This window comes from Podarcis raffonei, chromosome 1 (genome assembly GCF_027172205.1).
Source record: "Podarcis raffonei isolate rPodRaf1 chromosome 1, rPodRaf1.pri, whole genome shotgun sequence".
NCBI classification, from domain to species: domain Eukaryota; kingdom Metazoa; phylum Chordata; class Lepidosauria; order Squamata; family Lacertidae; genus Podarcis; species Podarcis raffonei.
In genome coordinates, this window is record NC_070602.1 from 10,655,185 (window position 1) to 10,669,854 (window position 14,670).

General features: G+C 46.2%; 1 protein-coding gene across 1 annotated transcript in view; it reads left to right on the forward strand.

Moving 5' to 3' along the window:
• SYNE2 (spectrin repeat containing nuclear envelope protein 2) overlaps nt 1–14,670 on the forward strand; it is a 235,192-nt gene that overhangs the window by 166,311 nt on the left and 54,211 nt on the right. Inside the window, exons 80-85 of the mRNA XM_053407665.1 lie at nt 226–402; nt 2,380–2,535; nt 6,167–6,316; nt 7,568–7,738; nt 8,774–8,907; nt 12,143–12,344. Coding sequence (XP_053263640.1) covers nt 226–402; nt 2,380–2,535; nt 6,167–6,316; nt 7,568–7,738; nt 8,774–8,907; nt 12,143–12,344 — 990 coding nt within the window. The remainder of the gene's footprint in view (nt 1–225; nt 403–2,379; nt 2,536–6,166; nt 6,317–7,567; nt 7,739–8,773; nt 8,908–12,142; nt 12,345–14,670) is intronic.

Sequence of the window (14,670 nt, forward strand, 5' to 3'; positions counted from 1 at the left end):
ATGCCATCTTTGCCCAGATGGATTAGCGAGCTAGCAAGTGCATTAACCTACAAGCCCACACTTTTTAAGCGTTAGCAAAGGACAAACATTCACTGAGATTATAGGTCATAGTTCTATGCCTTAACACCATTTCAAATGCCATAAAAGTAAGCGGTGATGGCGTTTTCTGCGTGGGAAATGCTCTTTTCTTTTCTTTTCCTAACAGGGTTGTATTTACTTTTCTAGGAGTACGAGATGGAAATGAACTTCAAACAGGGGGTAGTAGATTATGTTAACCAGTCGCTGCTGCAGATGACAACATGCGACGTCAAGAACAAGCGTTACGAGAGGACGGTGTTTGCAGAGCGTCTTGGTGAAATGAATCTGCGGTGGCACCGGTTGAGAGGCTCTCTGAGCGGAAAGGTTTGTTTGCCCTTTGCAGTTCTTTTGCACAGAGAACGAGTCCTGTGGATCCAGAGTGGCGCAAGGAGAAGTCTAACACAACTTCCTCTCCAGTGCAGCCCCCTGAAACACTGTGAGGCAGGGCCAGCCCTTTCATTAGGCAGTCAAATAGCTGCCTCAGGGAGCAGATTTTGGGGTGTGCTGAAAGGGCAGGAAATAGTTTATTTAATGTGCTCCTATTTGTATTTTGGTCGGGACGTGGGTGGCGCTGTGGGTTAAACCACAGAGCCTAGGGCTTGCCGATCAGAAGGTCGGCAGTTCGAATCCCTGTTGCTCGGTCCCTGCTCCTGCCAACCTAGCTGTTCGAAAGCACGTCAAAGTGCAAGTAGATAAATAGGTACCGCTCCAGTGGGAAGGTAAACAGTGTTTCCGTGTGCTGCTCCGGTTCGCCAGAAGCGGCTTAGTCATGCTGGCCACATGACCCGGAAGCTGTACGCCGGCTCCCTCGGCCAATAAAGTGAGATGAGCGCCGCAACCCCAGAGTCGGCCACGACTGGACCTAATGATCAGGGGTCCCTTTACCTTTACTATTTGTATTTTACTGTCAGGATGGGGGAAAGGTGCTTGTGGGGTTTTCTGCCTCAGGTACCAAATAACTTAGCTGGACATGGGTGCACCTGAATTTGAAAAGCCTTTAACTGCATAGCTATTAAAGGTTTAGGACCTCTGGCTGCAGTTTCACCAGGCCAATCTATGCAACAAGCGATATCTGAGCATTTGGAAGGTTCCAAAATGTCCAGCTTCCTGCATTCAATTTAGTGCATCCCTTGTGAGGAACGATCCCCACGTGTGTTGTGGGAATGTGGGATGCAAAACCTGTAGATAATCTTTGGCGGTTTCCCAAAGAGGGTGTTTTAAAAGTCTTATGTCCAACAGTGTCTCTCCAGTGACACTTAGATCCAGCGCAGGCTTCTTCCAGCAGCCTTTCTCAACCTGTGGGTCCTCAGATGTTGTTGGACTACAACTCCCATCATCCCTGAGCTCTGGCCTTGCTAGCTAGGGATGATGGGAGTTGTAGTCCAACAACATCTGGGGACCCACAGGTTGAGAATCGCTGATAGAGGAAGGTGATTTTCCACCTGTCAGGTCCCCTGCTTCTTCCCAAGGTGTTCCAGCTACTGGATTGGGAGGGGGGGAGCCGGAATGGTTGAGATGAGGGAGTTGCCGTCCTCTCCACACCATCGCAGAAGCCTCCACTGAACCAAAGTGCAGGGTGGATTTGATTTAAATCAAATTGATTTAAATCACTGGTCGGTAAGACTTGATTTAAATCCTTTTTTTTATTTTTACAAAAAGACTCATTCAAGGTGGTATAATCTTCATATTTACAACCAGATGAAGGTTTCATTTTTGGAATAATAAATTTTCAGAGTAGTTTTTACAGTTGTATAAAAAATTACTGATTTGGTGATACTCTTAGAAATAGATAATGATGAAATTATTGTGAGGATTAATAAGTGAAGGGTCTGTATTTGGACAACTTTTCTGCTGTACTTTATTGGAAGGAGAAAAATAATCATTTCCTTAATAACAAACTTAAACAATTTATTTAACTAAAACAATAACATTATAGCATATGCATCCATGTTTGTTAACTGATGTGGTTAAACAAACACAAAATCCGTAGACTGAGTTTTAGCACACATGAAAAACTTAAAACAAATTCTTTTTTCCTGTTGAATAGCCTTTGGACTATAATGTTACTTAAATAGAAATATGTTTAGAAAGATTTTTCCTCCAAAAGCATTTTATTTAAAAATCCAATCTAAATTTTAAAATCTGATTTATTGATTTATTTATTTTTAATCATTGATTTTTATCCACCCTGCCAAAGTGCCTTCCATCAGCAGAGAGGAGACGCTTAGGCAAAACCCCAGATGCCTTTCTGCCCTCTATGAATCAAATCATCCTTAAATTTCCACGCTGGAATCTTTGCAGATAAAGGAGCTGGAGCACATTTTGGAATCCGCAGGTGAAAAGGAGAGCAGAGCCCAGTCCCTGGGCAGCTGGCTAGAAGCACAAAGCAGAAGACTCAAGCAAGCAGGGAAGCCAGCAAGTTCCATTCTTGCCCAGGACACGGCGCAAGACTGCAAGGTTAAACGTTTGTTCTCGTTATTGCATTTGGGAATTCCAGATTCACATGATTTACTGCATCTGACCCTAAAAAATCCCACTTTCCTTCCAGACTGCTCAGGGCAGTGTATATGGTTCTTCCTCTCCCCTGCCCATGCTATTTTCACAACAGCCCTGTGAGGTAGGTTAGGCAGAGATCATAGTGACTAGCCCAAGGACAATGAGTTTCATGACTGGGTGGGGGTGCAAGCTCAGATTTCTGTGTTCCTATTCCGATCCGCACTGGGTGGACTTGGTTCAGAAAGATGGCTTGTAAATCAATATTCTTGTTGCTGTTGAATGATAAGTAATAAGAATCACGAAGACGGGTTGCTGGATTTTTTACTTTAGAGAAAAAATGAGGAATAATAATTTATAATAATACCACTCTGGGTGGCTCCCAACAGAATATTAAAAACACAATAAAACATTCAAACATTAAAAACATCCCTAAACAGGGCCACCTTCTGATGCCTTCTAAAAGTCAGAAAGTGTTTATTTCCTTGACATCTGATGGGAGGGTGTTCCACAGGGCGGGCGCCACCACTAAGAAGGCCCTCTGCCTGGTTTCCTGTAACTTCACTTGATGGAACTCTCTTACCACTCACGGGTATCCAATGAAACTGAAAGTTGGAAAGTTCAAGACAGATAAAAGAAAATCCTTCTTCATGCAGCGCATAGTTGAGCTATGGAACTTGCTCCCAGAGGAGGCAGTGATGGCCGCCAACTTGGATGGCTTTTAAAGAGGATTAGGGAAATGGCTTCTAATTATTATTATTATTATTATTATTATTATTATTATTATTATTATTTATATCCCGCCCTCCCCAGCCGAAGCCAGGCTCAGAGTGGCTAACAACAATAAAAGTAACAGAGCATTCTAAAATCAATTCAAAATCAAATTTATGTCAACCATTGGGCTAGAGTTCTGTGAGGATTACCGAAGGAGGGGGTCAGACTGTGCCTCAGCCAAAGGCCTGGTGGAACAGTTCTGTCTTGCGGGCCCTGCGGAAAGATGTCAAGTCCCGCAGGGCCCTAGTCTCTTGTGACAGAGCGTTCCACCAGATTGGGGCCATGGCCGAAAAAGCCCTGGCTCTGGTTGAGGCCAGCCTAACCTCCCTGTGGCCTGGGACCTCCAAATGCTTTCTTTTGAAGACCGTAAGGTCCTCCGTGGGACATACCAGGAGAGGCAGTCCCGTAGGTACGAGGGTCCTAGGCCGTATAGGGCTTTAAAGGTCAAAACCAGCACCTTGAACCTGACCCTGTACTCCACTGGTAGCCAGTGCAGCTGGTATAGCACCGGGTGAATGTGATCTCACAGTGAGGACCCTGTAAGGAGTCTCGCCGCAGCATTCTGCACCCGCTGGAGTTTCTGTGTCAGTCTCAAGAGCAGCCCCACATAGAGTGAGTTACAATAATCAAGGCTGGAGGTGACTGTCGCGTGGATCACAGTGGCTAGGTCAGGGCGAGAGAGGTAAGGCGAACCATGATGGCTACGCAGCCGCAGGAAGCAATGCTTCTGAATGCCAACAAGCCGATCTTGTGCTCTGGTCCTCCTTGTGGGTTTCCCATACGCATCGGGTTGACTACTCTGAGAACAGGATGCTGGACTAGAAGGGTCCAGCTCAAACTTATGCCTCCTTAACTGAGGTCTAGAGGATTTGTCTGCAAGGGCTAAAATGCTCCAAGAGCACATTTTGGACTGGTCAGCCAAATAAGCCCTTATTATTTCCCAGACAATAAGGGTAAGCCACGTTTGCAATGATATTCCTTCCCTCCTAGGTAAGCCTTTTGTTTTTGTGTTGTTGCCATGGTTACCCCTTTTATCTCCCGTTGCAAAATAGTGGGTAGTTTTTGCTATTTATTCCCCGCAGTGTGTGTGTTTTTTACTAAAGCGCTCTGGCGCCTTTTCGCGTCCCCCCCCCCAAGCTGAGGTACAAGAGGGATTCATTCCAACCTGCCAGCAAGAAGCGTGGTGAATAAATAAAAGGACAGATTGGAACTCTCTTAGTGAGCAGGTACACTCACTACGGGAGAGAGGAAGGGGAAGGGAAAAGTTAAATAAAGCCAGGAAGAATGTTTCCACATCCTAGAAGACAACTCTTTATAATAATAATTAAAAAAAACAAGGGAAATGGGGGGAACTGATTTTTAATTCTCAAGCACTTGTATAAACTTTGCAGGAAGATAAATGAATAATCTAATAGCCACTACATTTTACACTAACCCTATGCCTTGTATCATATATTCAAAATGAGCAACATGTGTTTATTTGCATGATTTATACTGATGATAGGGACGCAGGTGGTGCTGTGGGTTAAACCAGAGCCTAGGACTTGCCAATCAGAAGGTCGGCGGTTCGAATCCCCGCAACGAGGTGAGCTCCCTTTGCTCAGTCCCTGCTCCTGCCAACCTAGCAGTTCGAAAGCACGTCAAAGTGCAAGTAGATAAATAGGTACCACTCCGGCGGGAAGGTCATGAACACATGACTCGGAAGCTGTACGCCGGCTCCCTCAGCCAATAAAGCGAGATGAGTGCCGCAACCCCAGAGTCGGCCACGACTGGACCTAATGGTCAGGGGTCCCTTTACCTTTACATGCTGATGATAGGGAGGGCAAAGGATATCAAAATGCCAACCCCTCCCCCGATCAAATGCTGCTGTGCTTTCCACATTTCCTACGGAAACTTCTTTAGCCTTGCCATCCCAGGGTACAAGCCTGGGCAGTGCTTATGGAGGTCTTGGGCTGCCCAGACAACAAGACTCACTGATGTGGTCCAAAGGAAAACCGAGCAATACATTTGGCACCAGCTTGGCTGCAGGAGTTGCTGGAAGGAGGTGTACAAAGTGCCTTAGGGACTCCAGTCTGGATATGTGTAGGGTTTACTCCCTAGCCTTTTCTTCTCCAGCGGAGGTTTAGGGCCAGAGTTTTCTTTCTCGCAGATGGGCCTAGAAAATTGCTTACTGTAGCGAAAACTGCGTGTTAAAATGTGTATAGTAGGAGAAATTCCCCCTCCCCAAAATTCTATCCCACCTTTCCTCCAAGAAGCTCAAGGTGGCATACATCATCATCATCATCATCATCATCATCTTTTATTATTTATACCCTCCCCCCCCCCCAAAAAAAAATCTGGCTGGGTTTCCCCAGGCACTCTGGACAGCTCCCAAAAGAATATTAAAAACACGATAAAACATGGGATAGTCTCCTCCCCGTTTTATCCTCTCAGCAACCCTGTGAGGTAGGTTAGGCCGAGAGACAGTGACTGGCCCAAGTCCAGTCAGTTAGTTGCCAGGCTAAGCAAGAATTTGAACCCTGGTCTGCCAGGTCCTAGTCCAGGACTATGACCATAACACCACAAAGGGTCCCTGGGTTGTCCACAATCAAAGGGTTCCAAAACTAAACAGCCTCCCCAATTTGTGATTTGCTTTTGGGGTTTATTTTTGTTGTTGTTGTCTGCTTTGCTTTTGTTTTGTTTGTTTTTAAGCCCTCTGTTTGCCACAGTCGGAACAGATTTCCTAGCATTGATTGTTAAGAATTAGAGCTGGTATCTTGTCCTGAAAGATGAATTATGCACAGAGAAGAATTCTCATACTCTTCTGTTTCCTTTTTCCCAGGCGCTGGAAAACCAGCTTGCAGTTAAATCTAAGGAGCTGGATGAGCTGAAGCAGAGTTACCCAGTTTTAGGAGGTGGTGCTGAGGATCCTGCGGGGGCAATGCCGAGAACCAGCAATTTAGATGAAATGAGGACCAGAGTTGCCAGCCAGGTTGATACTTTCTCCTTCCCCCCCCCCCTCTTTTTTTCTTCCTTCGCCTATGTCTAAGATCTAAGGGACGCGGGTGGTGCTGTGGGTTAAACCACAGAGCCTAGGACTTGCCAATCAGAAGGTCAGCGGTTCGAATCCCCGCAACGGGGTGAGCTTCCGTTGCTTGGTCCCTGCTCCTGCCAACCTAGCAGTTCGAAAGCACCTCAAAGTGCAAGTAGATAAATAGGTACCGCTCTGGCGGGAAGGTAAACGGTGTTTCCGTGAGCTGCTCTGGTTCGCCAGAAAGTGGCTTAGTCATGCTGGCCACATGACTCGGAAGCTGTACGCCGGCTCCCTCAGCCAGTAAAGCGAGATGAGCGTCACAACCCCAGAGTCGGTCACGACTGGACCTAATGGTCAGGGGTCCCTTTACCTTACTATGTCTAAGATTTGGTGACTTCCTGAAGATTGCTCAGTTGACTCCTGCCATGCTAGGATCAGAAAATAGTAGTGAGAAAATAGATTCCCATGGGGAGGGGGGCAAGGGGCTGTCTTGCCCAAGGACTGAGCTATGGACCCTCCCTAGTGGTCTTTTGGCAGCGATCAGACTTGAACTCGAGTCCACTCGTTTGCCTAGCCATTTACCAGTTCTACTAACTGTCATGGTTCCATGAATCCTGTTTGGTGCTGGCAAGCAGGGCTGTGCCAAATTTCTAAAATGGCAATAGAAAATATTTTTCTTAGCGATTTTAAGCTGCCATGGAATGAGAGCTCACAGCTGAGCTGTCTGTTCCTTTTGCAATTTAAAACCCTTCAGGCGCTGCTGAATCCGTGAGTTTTCCTGCTGGGGTGTCAGCAGCAAGTGTAAAACCCGGTGTATTTATTCCTGCAAATCATCCTCTAACCAGGTGTCCTGGAATGAGCTCTGCTAGAGCTTTGGCCTCAAATTAGGATGATAATGAAAATAATTCTAAAACTTTAATGCCATACACTGATATGTTTTTCCTTCCTTCAACATCTGGTTGGAACCATGTGCTGTTCCCTCTGAAATCAGTTATATATTAATTTGTTAAATACTTAGAGTGTTTTTTGTCCAGCGTGTGTTAGAAAGGAAGCACTAAAATAAAACACTGAACAGTGGGTGTCTCTTAGTGTTTAACAGTGGGGTGCCCCTTAGACATTTTCCAAGTGTCCTGATACGTAATCTCAAAAGTGTACTTTGTGAAGCAGAAATGGCATCCGCGTGTCTAATCATGGACCCGGTGTTTGCAGATTGCACTGCTGAAGACCTCAACAGAGTCTGCTTTAGAGCAGTGGCTGATTTATGACCAAGCTTGGGATGAAGTCAGACTGATGCTTGCAAGAATTTTGTATTGCCTGGAGGTTAGCAAGCCTCCCGTGGTTACATTCGAGACACTAAAAACCCAGGTGGAAAATCTCCAGGTATGTTTCACATTTCTTGGGTCGTAAATGCTCCTCCTAAAAAGACAAAGGACTTCTTCAGATGCAACACCAAGCCATGGTTTACTGGTATGTGATTGAGCCTTGATGGACTCCTAAACCCACACACTTAGCCTTATCCTGCCTTCTTCCCCGCTTCCTGTCTAGGGCAAATAATAGTTTACTGTCTCAGACGAAATGGGCAAACTATGGTTTGCATGGGCCCTGCAAAACTGGATTAGACACCAGGATCAGTACCTCATTTCCAAATGAGTTTGCAGGAAACTCACAAACCATGCTTTGTCCAGTTCACCTGTTCACCTCATTCACATTTCACCATGGTGTGTTTGAAGTCAAGGTGGGTTAGATCATCTGAAATGCTGCACATACAGAATGCTGTGTCTTTCAATGAGGAATTCAGTGAGTTGACCCGTTCCAGACAGATGATTTTGGTCCTCCCCAAAACAAGTTAAAAGAAGCCTTACATGTCCCTTACAATAGAAGCAAATTAACACTCTGGTCCACTGTTGATAATGGGGAAAGCTGCACTAATGGTATGCACAACAAAACACACATACATGTGCCTGGTCAAAACTGGGATGATAATATGCAGCCCTCACAGAGGTCTTGCTAGGGAGTGGCTGAAGGGGCTGGAGCGCAATGTCTTTTCGTGCTGGGTCTTGGATCTTCTCCCCCCCCCTTTAAGTGCAAAGTGGGTTAGATTCCCCCACTCTTAAGCCTGGAGGAGGGCAGGGGAAGTCTTTCTCACTACATTCCAAGTCTTTCTGGAGTTGGTGCAAGGTCTGGTAGACTCTTCTCCCTTCTCCAAGCTTGGGAGAAGCAAGTGAGTGAGATCTCACCAGAACAACAACATCAGCAGCAGAACTTACTTATGGAAAGCTGGCAGCGTATTTGTGGCAGCTTAGAATTTTAAAATGTGGTCCCTTGGGGAAGAGAGATGCAGGTTAGCATATCAACAGCCGCCTCCTCGAATGCCTTTGCACTCACAACCAGCCATGTGGCATTTCTTTCCCACAGTCTCTTCAAGATAAAGCAGAGAGCAATGAAGAAATCTGGGCTAAACTCCAAGCTGCTGCTTGTAACCTGAAGAAGCTGTGTGATCCCTCGTTTTCTGAGATTATTGAACAGAAATGCAGAGAGGCACGCACAAGGTACAATAAGATTTCTTTATTTTATTTGTTAACCATTCTGTTGTCTGGCCCCAGCAAGTCATTGCTTTCATATGCAGTGGCAATTGGGTGTCAAGGACACGCCCAAATAAAGACACGGTTCACACAACTTTATTGAATTACACTACATGTGAGTGGTTGCTTAGGCATTGGTTAGCGACTATCTGTTCCCACTTAGAGGTAGGAACAGAACTGACAACCGCAAGCCTGCGGAAGTCAGTAAGGGTAAACATTTTTGGGGAGAGGATAGAGCTGGGCGCCAGGCTCTTACCTCTCTCCAAATGCTCCCAGGGGCTCTTGCGTGGCCCTAGCCCCTTGCCAGGGGTTCGGACAAGAGCATGGCGAGCCCCTGGATTCCTTTAATGGAATACCCTTGCAGCAGCAGCGTTGCAGGGGCAGGCACAGCTAACCACATCCCCTCCACCAACCAAAATTAACCAATGCCTAACCGCAACCTTAAGGAAATCAGCCCTGAGTGCTAACTGGAAGGACAGATCCTGAAGCTGAGACTCCAATACTTTGGCCACCTCATGATAAGAGAAGACTCCCTGGAAAAGACCCTGATGTTGAGAAAGATGGAGGGCACAAGGAGAAGGGGACGACAGAGGACGAGATGGTTGGACAGTGTTCTCGAAGCTACCAGCATGAGTTTGACCAAACTGTGGAGGCAGTGGAAGACAGGAGTGCCTGGCGTGCTCTGGTCCATGGGGTCACGAAGAGTCGGACACGACTAAACAACAACAACAAAACTGCAACCTTACAAGTTGTGATGATTTGCTATGCAGTAGGCAAAAAACCAAATGGCACCAGCCAATCAGCCAAAAGGCAAAAATTCCTACCAGGCCCCTGCTCCAAAGCAGACGACCCCATGACAGGCATAGCAAGGTCAGCACGAACAAACCCTAAATATAGGGAGGGTGGGCGGGTAATCCAATGTGCGCAGCGAAAAGAGGAAGCTCAACGCTGCGCACAGGGAATAAATAGCACCCCCATCAATCAAACAATTTTGCAACATTAAATTCTCCCCAGCAAAAATTGGAGGTGCCCTATCAAATTCATAGCCATCCATACTAACCCACCCAGCAACAGGGGATGTCATGGTTGCCAACACCACAACACGTGCTCTCCATGAAGGAGAACCCGCTTTGCTGCATAATATTTAACTTTGAGGTGAGGAGGACAGTTCTACCGATGTCATCCTTGCTCTCCAGAATCAGAGTGGTTGTTCTGTGAGTAACCAGCTCGCTGGTGGATACCCTTAAGCCAGTGTTTCTCAGACTTGGGTCCCCGCCTATTGTTGGACTACAACTCCCATCATCCCTAGCTAGTAGGACAGGTGGTCAGGGATGATGGGAGTTGTAGTCCAACAACAGGGAACTCAAGTTTGAGAACCACTGGCTTAAGCTGATCGCCACTAGCCGAAATAACCCAGTGATGTGGGGAGGCGCCAACCCATCGGTCAACATTCCAAAATGCATATTGGACAGGGCTTTTATTAGGCTAGTCAACGGGCCACAAAGTAGTGTACAACCTTTTGTATTCTGCAGAGATCTTCATCAGGCTACATAGCAAACAAAGCAGCAGTGGGAGGGAGGGATGTTGGAGGGAAAAGCTAAAGGATGATGAATCCATGGAGTCTTCATCTGCTGCCTGTCTCAGGATGGGATGTGGGAGGAGGAGAGAACATTCAGACTGGACACTTTTAGCTGCTGCCCAGGTTTCGGGGTGCTTGGAAAAAGGAACCTGCCATCGTTAATATCCTGCCTGTAGGAATATAAAATCCAGTCTTGCTCGCCCCCATCTCTATCCTTTGGTGAAATGCACAGACATAGCAACTGTGTGTGCTATGGCTTAGCTCTAGTTAGTGCAACAGCAGGGGAACTGAAGCAGCAATAGTTTTTACCATGAGTACCCAAATGCTCGCACATTCATGCTTAGCCATAGTTTGGCTTACTGTTATGTGTGAACCAGGCCATTTAGTAGGCGTGTCCAGATGCGCAGTAGAAGCACAGTTGCCATGTTGTGTTCAGGCCTACACTCATATACCCTGGTGATATACAATTAATCACACCAAAACATGAATATAATTAAGCAGTAAGACAAAGCCTTGATTTTAGAAATAGACTGTTCAATGGCAACTAAAGCAGACTAACCAGCATCACAACATCATATGCCCTGGCAAATAAAAATGGTTTGACCTTGATCAGAACTTAAGCGAGATTCAGTCTCTAAAAGCCAGAGCTAGGCAGTTTATTCTCCAAGCCATCTTGATGGCTTAATGTATAGATTGGGAATCTGTGGCCCTCCAGATATTGCTGAACCCTAACACCTATCACCCCCCAGCTAGCATAGCCAATGGCCAGGTAATTATGGGAGTTGCATTCTTGCAACACCTGGAAGGCCACAGTTTTCCCCTTCGTGATTTCCTGTGTGCTTCCTGTTTCATTTTCAAGTTTGGTGCTCCCATCACCGGGGAAGCTAATCTTTGGAAGTCCCATCAGATGAGTTTGGCATCTTGTCTAAGGTTGGCATTAGGAGCCAACTAACTTCCTTTGGTCGGGACGCGGCTGGCGCTGTGGGTTAAACCACAGAGCCTAGGACTTGCCAATTGGAAGGTCAGCGGTTCAAATCCCCGCAATGGGGTGAGCTCCCATTGCTCAGTCCCTGCTCCTGCCAACCTAGCAGTTTGAAAGCACATCAAAGTGCAAGTAGATAAATAGGTACTGCTCCGGCAGGAAGGTAAACGGTGTTTCCGTGTGCTGCTCTGGTTCGCCAGAAGCGGCTTTGTCATGCTGGCCACATGGCAGACAAACGCCGGCTCCCTCAGCCATTAAAGCGAGATGAGTGCTGCAACCCCAGAGTCAGCCACAACTGGACCTAATGGTCAGGGGTCCCTTTACCTTTAACTTCCTTTGAGGCTTCTGGCAGACATGCTGTGCATGCAAAATATTGTGATCAGCAGCCTAGTGATGTGGCGCATTTTAGCTCCATGCATTTATCCGCCTAAAGAAAGAAAAGAAGTCCCCTCCACACTTCAGAACACATGCCCATCAACCGTGGCGCGTGACGTTTTCCCAGTCTGATGCTGAGCAAGTCACTCAGTGCTCTTCCCTAGTATGAACAAACCATAAGAAGGCAGGTAGATGTGCTCTTAAGGAAAGCAAGAGGTAATTGAATTGTTTACTATAATGCTGCATTTAATTTAATTTTTTTATAGATGGACACTGATGAACAAAGAAATTGAAGATCACCTACACAAAGCACAAGCATCTTTACACCTTTGGGAATCTTACGTTGGTTTACATGCTGAAGTCATGGCCAAGGTGGACAAGTATGAAGAGCAATACGGTTCCCTTTTGGCAGATGTGGCTGCAAGTCATACGATGGACTTCCTTAAGCAGAAGGTCGAGGATGTGAAGGTAGGTTAATGGGATTTCCATGGTGTGGTTGCCTAGAAAGTGGGCAGAGAATAAGAAAGGAGTGCTCTATCTGCGAGTGCAGAGTGTTTGAGGACCGGGACATTTGCAGAGAAACCAAAATGCTTGTTTACAAAGCTATTGTACTGCCAGCCTTACTGTATGCTTGTGAAACATGGACTACTTATAAACAACATCTCCAACTCCTCGAAAGATTCCATCAACTGTGTCTCCGAAAAATTTTACATATCACTTGGGAAGATAGGTGAACTAATGCCAGTGTACTGGAAGAAGCAAAGATCACCAGTGTTGAAGCAATGATTCTTCAACATCAACTTTGTTGGACTGATCATGTTGTCCAGATGCCTGATTTTCATCTTCCAAACAACTACTCTATTCCGAACTTAAAAATGGAAAGTGTAATGCTGGTGGTCAACAAAAGAGGCTTAAAGACTCTCTCTAGGCAAATATTTAAAAATGTAGTATAAACACCAACAACTGGGAAACACTGGCCTGTGAGCGCTCCAATTGGAGAACAGCCTTTACCAAAGGTGTTATGGACTTTGAAGACGCTCGGACTCAAGACGAAAGGGAGAAACGTACTAAGAGGAAGGCATGCTTGGCAAACCCTCACCGTGATCAACTCCTGCCCAGAAACCAATGTCCCCACTATGGAGTGACGTGTGGATCCAGGATTGGGCTCCACAGTCACTTACGGATTCACTGTTAAAACCTTGTTCATGGAAGACAATCTTACTCGACTACAAGTGATTGCCAAAGAAGAAGATGATGATAGATCTCAGGGGGTGGAGGCAATCAGGGATGGGTGCCAAATGGCCTTCCAGCCTTTGCATGTGGCCCTTGGAACTCTCCCCAGGCCACAGCCCTCACCAGCCCTGTCTTGCACCCTCCCTGAGTGTCTTTGCCAGGCTGCATTATAGAATCGTAGAATTGTAGATTTTGAATTGACCCTGGGGGGGGGGTCATCTAACCCAACCCCCTGCAATGCAGGAATCTCAAATAAAGCGTCCGTGACAGATGGCCATAGAACCTCAACATCCTTCTTAAATTGTGGTGCCCAGAACTGGACACAGTATGGGTCACCAAGGCAGACTGGAGTGGGGCTACTATACTATACTTGATCTGGGTACTGTACTTCTGTTGATGCAGCCTAGATGCTTTGATGCTTTCTTCCCCTGCCCCAAGGTAAGCTTCTTGGGCTCAGGCCAAAGGTGTCAGCAATTTTGTCTGATCGGGACCCTTCTTTGCCTTAAGTGAACTGGTCGGCACCGCAAGCCTCAGGGAAAGTGTTTCATTGCCTTCTTGAACAGAAGGCCTCAGCAGAACTCTCCAGTAGCTCAGAGATGGAAGGATTTCGGCTTTCTTTTAAAAATGGAAGTAGCTTTTTACGATGCAGTTTTGTATCTCTTGCTGACAAAGAAAACCCAGGATAATTTTGTCATAAATGAAGCAGCTATTAAATCCACCCGGTGCTAATAGCCCTTTCCCGATATCAGTGGAGGAGAGCCAAACTATTCTTCTTCCTTTTGTGAAGAATAATACCAGAGAAAGAACCCTAATGGACAGGGAGGTATGTTACACCCCTTGTCAGTTGTGAATGACTGCTAGGAATCCAATTGGGCACTTGATGTGCTTTTAAGCCTAACCCTTTCCCCGTGCTAACAGTTTTAGGTGAGATTGAGGACTTGTGTTAAAGTTATTCTTGCGTCCCCCCCCCCCGTGAGCGGATAGAAATGTGTTTGTGCCCTTAATAAATTGTATGCAAAGTCTAATGGGAAGAAATTTAAATGGATCGTTTTTGAAGCAACGGGCTCATTTGGCCTTAAAGAGCATCACCACAAAGAGAAAAGGGCTTTGGATGCCAGGCATGCATTAGTCACATTGGCGAAATTTGTCCTTAATGGCAGTAAATTAGCATTTTAGACTTACTTTATGCCCATTAACAGCACAGCTGCCATTCCCATCCAGAAAGCACGATTTTTTAGGTAACTGGTGTTAAGTGGAAATTGTATTAAATTATACACTTCAGAAGAGATGTTCCCAAATCTCCACCCACCCGCCCGGATAAAGGAACTACCAAGGAGCGCAATGCATATCTTAATTCTATTTGTAATGTTAATCATCTGTGCACAGGGATTGCAGCCCATGAAATCTCAGGTACACAGCCTGACTGACCCTCCACTACCTTTAAGGCTGCTTGTCACAGTTCTCCACTTCCAGCGTCCAGCCAGGTTTCCCCCTCCCTTTTTCTCTCCTCCTTGCAGTTCTATAAGAGAACAGCCCCATCCTGACCCACTCTGATCAAAGT